The sequence below is a fragment of the Cyrtonyx montezumae genome, unplaced genomic scaffold (assembly GCF_038088225.1).
Source record: "Cyrtonyx montezumae isolate F1298 unplaced genomic scaffold, pur_monq_1.0 scaffold_51, whole genome shotgun sequence".
Classification (NCBI taxonomy): domain Eukaryota; kingdom Metazoa; phylum Chordata; class Aves; order Galliformes; family Odontophoridae; genus Cyrtonyx; species Cyrtonyx montezumae.
This window is the reverse complement of record NW_027072058.1, coordinates 1,591,766-1,604,183: the sequence shown is the minus strand read 5'-3', so window position 1 is coordinate 1,604,183 and position 12,418 is coordinate 1,591,766. Positions and strand designations below refer to the sequence as shown.

Below are 12,418 nucleotides of genomic sequence, written 5' to 3'. Positions count from 1 at the left end.
CGTAGCTCAATTGTAATTGAGCTTTTCATAGTCTGTTTTCTTCTGCTTTTTTTTATATATTTTTTTCCCCAAAAAGTTTGAATGTATCTTATTTTGAAGCCCTATATTAAACTTCTTGTGGTAGGAGTCTTTACTGTATCAATTATACATATTATATATAATTACCTTATACATTTATATGCTGAGATCTAAAATTGAGCGTATTGTGAAGCGATGCTAACAGAAGTCTGATTTTTATAGTCACAGAAGCAACAAAACTGAATGCCAAGTCTTAATACTTCATGTTTATTGCAGCATTTTATTGAGGCATGCATGCATCTCAGCCCTTGTGGCTTCAAAAGCATATTTTTAAACGCTGAAGTACTCTGCCATTGTTTCATTTCATCTCAATAAAATAGTGTCAGTGCACGAACATCCTATCTCCTGGTATAAATTATGGTTTTGCCTATTGTTTATATGGGTTCTCATCCTGTGTTATATACAGGCTATTGTTTTACACTCCTGAATTGCTGTACAAGTAATAATCACAGTTAGAGGAACAAAATAGGCCCTGTGGTCTGATACTGCAAACCAGCAATGTCACTGCTAACGTTGGAGGATGGTGAACAGTGCAGGTTCCTTTTCTCAGATATTTTATGACTAATCTTGCCATATAGCAGCAATGTTTGATATATTTTGTAAGTATTAATGGGATGTTACTCTATATTATTTCTTAGAAACTGCAGATGTTAAATCAGAGTGACACTGAGGATGGTAATCGATTTTTATAAAATGTCTCTCTTTCCTTATCTTGATGGATGCTTAATCCCCCTGTACTTGATAGAGGGAGATGGGTTCAGCTTTCAAGTTGTATGGTCTTCACTCCAAACACTCCCCTGCTGAAAATGGGTCATGCCTAAACCGTTTGCTATCAGATAGCAGACTTCTGCTGGATCAACAGTTTATGAAGAATTCAGGACAAATTACTGAAGGAATTTTAAAATAATATGACTAGTTGAAAGCAGTGGTCATATACAGTTACATTTTAAGAACCACTTTTAGAGTTCTGTCTTGTAGCAGTCTCAACGCCATTTGCTTGATGATCCATAGAGTTACCTAAAAACTTTCTTGGTTAAAGAATTGGCGCTTTCTTCCCTCTGGTTCTCTGGAGGGCTGCCTGTGCCAGGTAAATCTTTCTGTATAAAATGAGGAAAACAAGTTCATGGGAGGAAAACAGAGTTCATTATAACATCTACACTTTAGTAAATTTAGATTATGTTACTGATGCCACTGTCAGTAGGGAAACATCACATTTTCTGAGAGTGATATAATGGGAGGATTTAAAGCAAAACATGTTTATTCCTCTGAGAGTGGATTGTGAGAGGAATCTTGCTTTTTCTTGGCTAATAGCATATCCTAAAGCAGCTGCAGATATGCAAGTGCCGAGGATCTTACTGCTGATTTTTTTTTCATTATTGTCTTAGGAAGCACTGCAGCTGTCTTAGTCAGAAATCTTGCCCTATCCTCCCCCCAGGAAGAAAATGTTGATCCCTGGAAAACTGGCTTGGGGAAATAAAATGACCCAGTACAATCACAGAGCTTAACTCTTCAAGTTCTCTCCTTATTCATTTTCAATGCAGGATAGTGGGTCCTTGTCCCCATTTCCCTTGTGTGGTATTCTGCACCATCTCTCTGCTTTAACAGACTCTCATATATGTTGCAGTTTGTCTCGAACTTCATGTAATCTCATTTAGAGCAGCTGGATTGATACTGAGCTGTATAGCAGTGGGAGGAAGGGTGTTTGTCCCTTGCATCATTTATTGCCTTCTAACTTACATTCCTCCAGGGAGCCATTGCATGAGGTGGCTGAATCACTGAATTGATCAGATGTGATTAGAAGTCTTGATTATTAGGATCTCAGTAACCCTTGCACCATGGAGATCCTTGAGTTTCTTAAAGGTTGATTAGCTGGGATCATATAGGGACTTTGCCCTTGAGGGAACTCAAGACTCTGAATTTGTTATGCTATGACTTTTCGTTTTGCACTGTGCAGAGGATAGATGCATCTCTCTCTCTCTCTCTCTCTCTCTCTATATATATATATATATATGATTTTTATTTTTTAAATTTTACTTACCCTATTTCTGCAGCCTTCTCCCCCATCCCCTTTGATTCCAAAGCTCTGCATCAGCCTTCCATGGGAAGTGCACGGGGCTGCTTTCTTCTTAAGTGTTTTTTTTGCTGTTTGTGTGTTCCACTCTTGACATTAGAGATTAATAGGCTTGTTGGGGTGGAGTAGAGGAGAAAGCAAAGGCAGGGGAAGGCCATTTGGCAGTGATGGGTTCCTTGCAGCTCACAAATTTCCTTCCAGCTTCTGCTATCCCATGTAATCTGTTTTACAGCTTTGCAGTTTTGGAGTGAAAAAGAGTAGAATTTATGGTGATGGTTGATTTATAGATTAACAACACCATTTACTCTCGGGAAGATTTGGCAATGCAAGACCCTTTTCTATTGATAAAAGGGATAGAGGAAAGAACAGTGATATTCATTAAAAGGAATAAAAGGAAAGTGAGATAAAGTATGACCAGGCAGAGCAGCTATTCACTCTGCTACCCATTCTACTACTGTGAGGTGAAAGCTGCTTTGGATCAGGATTTCTAGAATAAGAATCTGTGTGCATGTTGGTTTGCTCTGAGATTTGTGAAAGGAGTGATGTATTGAGATGCAGAGTTACATCCCCCTGTAATTCACCAATAAATGAGACCAGTGCTGAAGTGAGTTATTAATACAGTCTTTCAAGCTTCATATACCGCAGTCATTAGTTAATCAATACAAGCCACACTGCTAGTAATTCTCAAACGAGGCTTCCTCCGGGCCTGAGAGTACTGTTTATCCTCCAGGTGGTGCTGTGGCTGAAGGATGATGTAACTCTCATTAAAGCAGGAGAGGAGCACACTGATAATTTGCTATAAAATTCCAGCAGATTGGTGTATTGTTGGGACTGGATTGGCTTTAATGTGGTTAAGTCATCAAACCAAACTATATGAAGAATCATGAGCTCTGGCTTGTATTAAGGGGATTATCCTCCAAATCAGATGCTTGCAGTTGAAGTAGTGGAAATTGTTCTTTTTAACAAACTTGGATTTTTCCTGTTGCAAAGGAGGCGTACTGTTCTGGGGAGACTGGACTTGCATGTAGCCTTTCTTCACTCACTGTTATCTAACTTTGAGAGAAAATGCCATGAGGGTCAAGTTGGACTTTCAGATCAACTGGATCAGCTGTGGAAATTGCCTGGACTGTTGCTCTGTAAAAATGAACTGACCTCATCCTCAGGCTGTTTGTGTGCATCTGGTACTCCTTTCATCATCTCTACTAAATTTGAGGTTTTTTTCTTTCTCCCTCCAACTGTGAAGTCCTTTGCTTTTCCATTTGTCATCCTTATACCTGCGTAAATCCACTGCAGAAGACAGTGTTATTATGCACGCTGCCATTTTATTTTTCAGTCTGTGCATTTTGTATCTATTTCCATTGTGTGTGTTCAATTTGTTTCTTGAAATTAAAAACTCTTAGGATCTGGGGCAGCCCATTTGCCAGTGGTTGTAGTGAACATAGCAAAGTGGAGATCATTCTGATCTGTGGCTCATCTTTCCACAATGATCTTGAAAGGTGATAATGCACATCTGTGATCTCATTCCTATCCTTGCAGTAGTGTCTTCCAGTGGGCTTCTGCACCTCTGATGCAGTGTTCAGTGTGCGTGGCTGATTTCACCAGCAGTAATAATTCATCGCAGCTCAGTAGACCCAGACTGGATTGAGAGAAGCATGCCTTTGATCCGAGAAGGCTTTCACTGAAAGTCATTCTTGCGGTGTGGAAATGTCTGCTCAAAGCTCAGGCCTGATTTGAAATGAAGATCTGTGGAAGTCTGACAAGATCACAGATTGGTTTTAATAACGGAGCTGTTTGAACAGTGCACTCTGCCACTGAGACTAGATGGGAGGGAGATGTGCTTCCATGCTTCATGTAACTCTTTCAGCCTGATCTGACTTGGGCCCTGTGGGAGATTGAGCTTGCAAATTCTGGCTTGGCATGGCCCTGGAAATGGGTTGGTTGGGTGAGGAGGAACTAACTGTGGTGCTGCAGAGCTTGGTCTTTATTCATGTTTTGTTAACACATTGGCAGACATCACCAGTGATTTTTTTTTTTCCTTTACACAGCACAGAAAATTGATGATAGGTGATGCCAAGTACAGTATGAGTGTAGTTTAAAATAACATAAGCCTATAGCAGTGGCAGCACGTAAATAGCACTCTGCATTGTTGAGATGCCCTTGTGGCTGGTAACTTCTTAATATTCTGAGTAATATCTCTGCTGGGGTTCTAGCTACTTCATTTGTAAGAGATCAGTCAATATGGCATGGGGGATCTGGGAGAAGAAATAAAGGAAAATTTCAGTAGAGTGCAACTGATTTTTATCAGACCTTAGTGTACATTTTGATGCTGGCTAGTACATAGGCACTTACTTCAATGTGGATGTTGCTGGAGTTGTGACAGTGTAGCTTGATGAATGAGGATTGTTATATCCTTGTAATGTTTTTTCCCTCAGAAAGGAAAGTATGTGTACAGGTATTGCATCTCTGGCGCAATGCGTTTCCCCATCCGAAGATGCCTGTTGTTTCCAAAGAGCACGTTCTGTTTGGGCAGCTGTAGGAAGTTCCCCATGTCCTTTTTCAAAAGCAGCAAGCAGCAGCAGATATGTGCCGGTGCTCAGGAAGGAGGAGGCAGCTCGCACAGGGTGCTTGGTCCAAGATGGGAACATCTGTGATGACCCTGGATACCATTTTTTTTCTCCCTCGTTCCTTGAATTGTGTTGATGTCTTTTCATAATGTAAAATCTTTGAAGCACATTTTTTGCTTTTCCTTTAGTATTAGATACTGTAGCAATATAAAGAACCAGTAATTAATAATGTGATTACCAATTTCGGGAAATAAATCTGATGTGAACAGGTTCTTCAAAACAAAGAATAAAGAATGACAAGAGGATGCATATTACAGTCATTCATTGCCATTAATTTGTATATTAATTATCTTCTTCGCCAAACAGAATGAATAAATGATTTTATCATGTGTTTTTCACTTTTTCTTAGTAAAGCTCTCGCTTCCCACTACCCATTCACTGCACAGAGTAGCAAACAATGGTGTTTTTTTGTTTGTTTTTTATGTGTGGGAGGAGCATCACTCCATTGTGATTTGTGGATGTGTGCTCTGTGCCTGGTGTTTGTTGCTGCGAAGCTCACTGGCCAGTTACATCTGTAGTCTTTCCAAGAGCAGATGGTTGTTCATATGTAAACTTCCCGCTTTAAATAGTATTTAAGAATTACATTTTAGTTGTGGGAAAAAAAACCCTCTTTCTTATATTTACTGAATTCTAAGTAAGAAAGTGTGCAATTAGTTAATGGCCTAATGGGCAAAATTCTGTAGCTCAAGTACCGCTTCTAAAAATCTGTATTGCTTTAAAATCAGAATTTTAAAAAGCTACTGCCCAGTGTGCTCATGGTAGTTTATATGATTGACACAAGCTGGCTTTGACTCTTCCAAAAGTTGATCCATAGTGGTTCAGTCTGAAGGCCAGAGTGATATATTCTGCCAAATGTTATCAGACAATAAATTTGTGAGTAGTTACACAAATTTCAGTTTCTTAAGGGAAGGAGGAGGTTTCCCATCTTGAGTACTGTTCTGTTAGGAGCAAAGCTACTTGTCATTTTTCCGTATTATGTTTGGCAGCAGAATTGATAATTAGACAGTGATGCTGATGGAAAAGGGATCTTATCATGGGAAATATGATATGCAGACCCTATCTGAGCAGATTTTGTCCTGATTTTCTTCCCATGTTGGTTCCCAAAGGGTTGCATTTGAGCAGCTGTCTGCAGAGCTCATTTCTCTCCGAGCTTTAGAAGATAGCCTGATTTGGTGTGCTTGTGTGGTTGTGATCTTGTTCTGTCATTACCTATTTACTCCTTATTATGGTTTTTCAAGCAGATACTCAGAAGCTTCTGTATTTATCTTTCTTCCTATGTGTATTTCAATTGAAATGTCATTATTTGGAATCACTGACACTGCTGGTTAAAGCTACTGAATTCTAGTATCTATTGTCCTGTATAATGTTCCATTAAAGATAAAACTACAAACACTCAATAAAGGTTTTTTTCCTAGGAACAAGAGGCTTTCTGATCAGTATGAGATCTTATCTCCAGAGCATGTGTTTACATTCTTGATGCGAAGGAACCACAAGAGAAGGAGATGGATGAGGGAGGCCAGAAATTTTTTTTGAAACTGAATACTTAAAGCAAATTCACTGCTGGATAACCTCTGGTACTGATGAGAAGAAGAAAGGGAGTCGATTGCTGTCTTTTAACAAACTGAGAGGGAGTAAAGGTTGACTGCAGAGGGTAGGGAGCTGGCAGTGCTGTCCAAGAAACAATCCGTTCTTGGTGTTAAATGCCTTATTTTCAGACAGGTTTCAAAACCAGCTTGAAGAATAGGGCAGAACAACTTCAGTTTGTTTGTCAAACTTGTTTGACACTGCTAGGGGATGTCATATTGTAATTATTGAAACTCTAGGTCTTAGAACCAGGATATGAATTGCAGATGAGGGACTCCCAGCATGTAGTGGTGGTTCATCGTGGCTTCTATTGGGCGACAAGTGTACTTGATGACTGAGGGATTTTTAATTTATGTATTGGCTTTGGAAGCACTGTTGCTGTTGTGGGAGCTAAAGATTTTGAGGGTTAAAGCTCAGAATATGCATTTATAGTCCCACTTTGTCTTACAAAAGATTGGAATAATAGCTCTTTATTCTGCTTGTCACCACTGGGAGTAGGTTGGTATTTGTGTCTGCAAAGGGTCAGCATTTTTTGGCCTAAACCTGTTTTGAAGACAGATAACTAACCCCCAGTATGACATGTTCTTAGATATTTTAAATGTGCTGCTCGCTTTTTCTTTCTGTTCCTTATTTCAGTAATTATAGCGCATTAAACTGTGTGGGCCCTGTTTGGCCAGACCTTGTGTGGACACTGTGAAATTAACTTTCATAAGTTCTAATGTGAATCAGAATGAAGTGACATTTCTGAAGCCTTGCAGCTAAACCTCTTGCTCATGGTGCCCAAGCTCTACTAGAAAGTAGATGTGTGAGGTTTAGTAATCTAGTAATTGCTTAATTGTTCTGTTTTGGTGGAGGAGATGCTGTGATGCACATCATGCACCTTGCATGATGTGCAAGGTGGGGAGGCAAGGCTTTGTAACTAACAAAATCCGTGTGTGTCACAACTGTAGCCGGTAAAGGTCTCAGAAGCTTTGAGAGACTCTTAACCTAAGGGATGGGATGCTCTGGTGCTCTGCCAAAGCTAATGATGGCTCCAGGTGAGAACAGTGCCTCCTAAACTCAGGGGGGGAAATGGTGGGGAGGAGTGAGTGGGTTGAGGATTGCCTGAGGCAGGACTGCTTTGTTATGGATGAAATTTTTAATAGCTTTCAAGACAAAATTGAACATGTTCACCCCCCCTGCTTGGACGAAGCAGCTTGGAGATCAGAATCTAAGCTATCCTGGAAGGTCCCTGAAGAACATCTGATGCTGTAAATGGTGTCATTGCAGTAGTGAGTTCCCCATTGTGTCATCTTTTAATGCCTTCTAAACTGATCCTTGCATCCTGGGATGGTCGGTGTACTTTTTTTTTTTACTGATACTCATTTATTTCTTAACTCATAAGATGTTTGCTTATTTATTTTCATTGTTCCTGATAATAATTCTGAGCCATTAGAGGGGAAAATTGTATTCAAAAACGCTGTTTCACACTTTATTTGTTTGATGATTTAGAGCGATAGAAAATAGTACGTTTTCTGGCTTTTATAGTCTGATAATTATCCACATCCATCAAACCATTCCAGGGGAATAAACAAAACACCAAGAAAATTATACTATTAATGACGTCCTTTATGGCAAATAGGAAAGATCCTTTGTATTAAGGATGAAAAGGGAACTGTCCAGTCAAACTTGCTGCCTGTTAACAAAAGCAGACTACCTCTGTTTGGAAATCATAGAATAATAAAATGGTTTAGGTTGGAAGGAACCTTTAAGATCATCTATGATTATGATTATATTACACATTTGTAGCTTTGGGGTGCTCACCTTCTAGACCTGTGATCCTGATGTGTGGTGACTGCAAGCAGAAGCAGGTTTGGCAGGATCCTCAAGAACTCAGAAAATTACGTGGAAGGAGATGTTCAGTTGTGCTAGAATTTAAGTTTTGTGAAACAAGTTTGGAAGCTGAGAATTTGTCATGTAGGGCAGCAAAGTTCCTTTTTTGTAGAAGTGATATTTAATCTATTTCAGGGACCCGCTCCTGTTTTAGTAGAAAGTGTAGGAAAAGGTAATTTAGAAGAATCAGTATATTACTTTCAGATTGTTGACTTCAGCGTAAGATGACATTTGAGTCATATAGCTATATATGTTTTTTTATCTTGAGACTTTTTTGTTCTGTAAATCTTGTGTTCCTTGGCAAAGTAGCAAGACATTATTCATGTTGTAATCCCAGAGACTGCAGCATGGCAGTTTTTAGGTTGTTTGGCCCCTTGGTTTGTTTATTACAAGTTTGATATGCCTTAAGACAGTGGCTGCTTTAGTACTGTTAGTAGACGTACTTTTAGTACTGTTTAGTAGACGTAGCTTTAGTGGGGCAGCTTGCTGAACCAGTAGGGACAGACACTATGCTTGAAGCATTGGCTCAGGGTCAGCGTTTTTGGCACTGTTGTATATTTTGTTGGCAGTTGCAGATGTTTTCTCTGAAGCAGTAGTACTCTACAAAAGGAGAGTTATTAATAAAAGCTGTTAAAATATTTATGCTGCCATTATCAATTCCCTTTAATTTTATGACTGTTTGGGACAACAGAAAATCCTCGCTTCAACTTTGCTGTGGTTACAAAGAAGTGTCTGCAGAAGGCTGAAGCAAAGGTAGGTCTGCAGTACTCTTAGTTCAGTTCTACCTGGGCAGATAGATGTCAGAAAACTGCTTCTGTCAGCTGTGATGAAGCATTGGGTAGCTGTCAGTCTGATATTCTCAAGTTGAGATCTTTACTGGATATTACAGTCTATTTTTGACCAATTGTTGCAGAAGTCCAAGTGGCGTTTTTGTTGTATTCAAATGCTTTTTCTACTCTTTCAATGACTTCATAGATTGCATTTATGCTAGGGATTTAATGGGGCAGAGAAGGGAAGCAGTTTTACATATGTTTTTCCTATCTTTTTATTTCAAGTTTTTGATGGAGTGGCTTTTGGTATTGGTGTTTAGCCAGAAGAAACTTCTCTTAGTATGTCTGGGATACTAAAGGAAGAAGAAAGCTGTATTTGGTGAATTTTTCAGAGGGATGCCTATAGAAAAGGAAGTAATTGGATATACTGAAGCATAGTCTCCCTAGTTCTCTCTGGAATTAAAATACTTTACTGATTTGAGCCCCAACATGTGTGTGCAGGAAGGTCAGTAACAAATCGTATTGAATGTCATTGCTTAGATAGTTCTGTGAGATCAGTGAGAACAAGAAGATGCTACTGTGAAATCGTACACAAAAGCCACCCCTTGGGTTCTTGTATGTTCAATTACAGTGCTCCTTTGATGGGAAGTTTCTGTTTCATGTCACCTCCATTGTTATTCTACCTTGTAATCAATCACTTTATGTCTGATCGCATAAAGCTAGCTTGCTCAGTCTGTGTGGTGCTTACAGAAGTCTTCTGTTTCTATTCCTGGTTTTAAGTAGCAGCCCAGATTCTCTCTTTATTGCTCATCTTTACATAAATCAGTTGGATATTTGATTGTAACTTAAAACAGAATTTGACTTACTCCTAATTCTCTTCTACATTTAACTTTGTGTATTCCTGAGAATAAATTTTCAAGAATTTACTCTGCTTCCTAAAAGGCTTTGTCCAAACAAAATAAGTGAATTTATAAATCTGGAGTCAGCTATTACCAAGAAGCTGTTCTGTGGTAGGGTATTCTGATCTGCGTCTTATTACGTATATTTCATTTTTAAAAGCTGGAAATCCCTCCTCTCTCACTGGTTCTTATCCAAGCAAGTCCTTTGTCTCTCCATGGTCTATTCTCCGAAGCTCAGCTTGGCTTTTTGTAGCCTGCAGTTGCAGATAACGCAGTAACCATGTTCCAATATATTAGACTTTTAACATCCTCAAGATTCAATTAATCTTATCTTTACAACTCCCAATTACAGACACTAATTAAGTGAAGGTTGCATTGTAGACTGGGGATATTACATTAATCAGCAGCAGCCTTGTAGCCATAAATTAGTTCTTTCCCAATCCTTCAGCGTTTTTCCCACAAGGACTGGAATGTCTCATTTCCCTGTTTTAAGGGACATTAATCCCTCAAAGGAGCTTTGGATCAGGATTAGTTTTATCACGTTTATGTAAGTGATAAATTGTCTTTGTAAAATGAAAGCTCCTAGCTTTGTCCCAGACAAATGAAATTGAATTGTTTGATAATTATACAATTTAAGGCACTGTCAGACTTTGGTCAGAGTATGCTGGGAGCCTGTTGTGGTATTTATTGTTTTATAAGTTGAGGTGCTACATAGTATTTTCCCTTAGATTTTTTTTAAGCCATCAATTTAAATCGGCTTAATGTCTAAATCTTGGGGCATGCTATGTGGGATTTCTTTCCTTTATTATCCTTTCTAACCTGCAAAGATCACATAAGGTAAATTTTTGTAGTGCGCAGAAGACATTTGGGATATGACTTCTGTCCATTTCTCCTTATGCTGTAGATAAACTTTTGACTTGAAAATTGAGAAGCTGAACAAGAAGACTGGTAGAAAGTTCTCGTAGTTGGATCTTCAGAGATCCTATCAGAAGAACAGCAATACTCTTTCTGTGTTGTTGAGATCATGCAGCTGTCTGCTTACAGTGTCCCATTTTCAGCTTGTTATAATGAGACGTGATGGTTTTGACAACTTTATTGAAAATATAACTTTTTTTTTTTCATTATTCACATTGTGCAAAAGTTAGAGCTGGTAATAAATATAGCCTTTCAAAACTCTCTCTTGCTGTTAAAAAAGGTATGAGAGTCACATTTAATTTGATGCAGCGTGTAAACAACAATTTTAAAAATTCCATTTGCATTATATTTGTGCCATCTTTTTAAAGGTGTTTGGGTACATTGTGGTGTTCAGTCACATCATGACCTGAACATCAAAGTCTTAAATGCTTTATTTTTCCTTCTGGGAATACCAAGGCAGTGTAACCTCAAAGCAGTAAGATAACTAAGGATTTTTTGGGGGACATCACAGGAGAACATCTCAGTTGGGATTGTGTGACTTCAGGAAGTTAATTGTTTCTCCTGAATTATATTCAGTACTTTTGCAGCAGCACAAATCAAACAGAGAAACCTCCTCTCATCTCAGTGACATTCTTTTGTGCTCACTTTACTCAGAAAACTGTCTTTAAAAATGTAGACATAGTTAACTGCATTCTTTAAAGTACTTTTCCACTTTTTCCATTCACTTCTTCAAGAAAATTACCTAACAGTTTAATTCTGTTTGTTTCAGATTAGTTAGTACAATCCCACGCCAATGCAAGGATGGCTGCTTTGGCTGATAGGAAAAGTATTTACTTTTTGAAGAAAACCAAAAAAGATTTCCACACTTTTCTTTGAAAAAAATGTTTATCCTCATTCCCTGTAGATATGTCAGTGCACACAGATCCTCCTTCACACCTTCTCTGCCCATCTGAAATTTCATGTCTTCATCTTTAGCACAGCCTCATGAATTTCTTTTGCACGTATCCTTCCTGCAGTAGAGAAGGCTTCTGTTCCCCATGCTGGCTGATTTCTGTTGCATTATCAGTTTGTCACCTCCACTCTCCTTACACTTCATGAAGCTTGTGGTGGTGTTTTTAGAAAAGTGGCAGGAAAATCTCACGCGTCATGTAACGTGTTGAAGGGCTTTAATGAGATACTTTACCAATACCTTCCAGACTTTTAAGTTTTTGCTTACATTTCCGGACATTATTGTAACAGTGTTGTGCTAAAAGTTTTTCTTTATCTTTGTCCTAGGTATGCCATACCTCCAGAACATGGCAAGAGATTGGAACGCTTGGCAAAAGGTAAGCTTGGCTTCTTCACGTGTTACCGCTGTTTGGATAAATACATGGATATGTTCTTAGTGAAAACCAAAGCATTCCAGAGGAGGATCCAACCCTTAATTTTAAAATAGATTTGCAAAGAATTTTAAGATATGTGAATTACTGATTTTGAACTGATTGCTATAATTTACTCTTGAAAGAGCTGCTTGATGAACCTACATTGGTATAATGGTCTCAGAGTCAGAAACCTTGTCATGTCAGAAGTGCTGTGCACAGTTCCTCATAGTGCAACAGTTTTTTG

General features: G+C 38.7%; 1 protein-coding gene across 9 annotated transcripts in view; it reads left to right on the top strand.

Annotated features, from left to right (window-relative positions):
- Positions 1-12,418, top strand: part of KDM4B (lysine demethylase 4B) — a 72,877-nt gene that overhangs the window by 16,038 nt on the left and 44,421 nt on the right. For all 9 annotated transcript variants that reach the window (XM_065748807.1, XM_065748802.1, XM_065748805.1 and 6 more), the window contains exon 6: positions 12,089-12,138. In XM_065748807.1, coding sequence (XP_065604879.1) covers positions 12,089-12,138 — 50 coding nt within the window. The remainder of the gene's footprint in view (positions 1-12,088; positions 12,139-12,418) is intronic.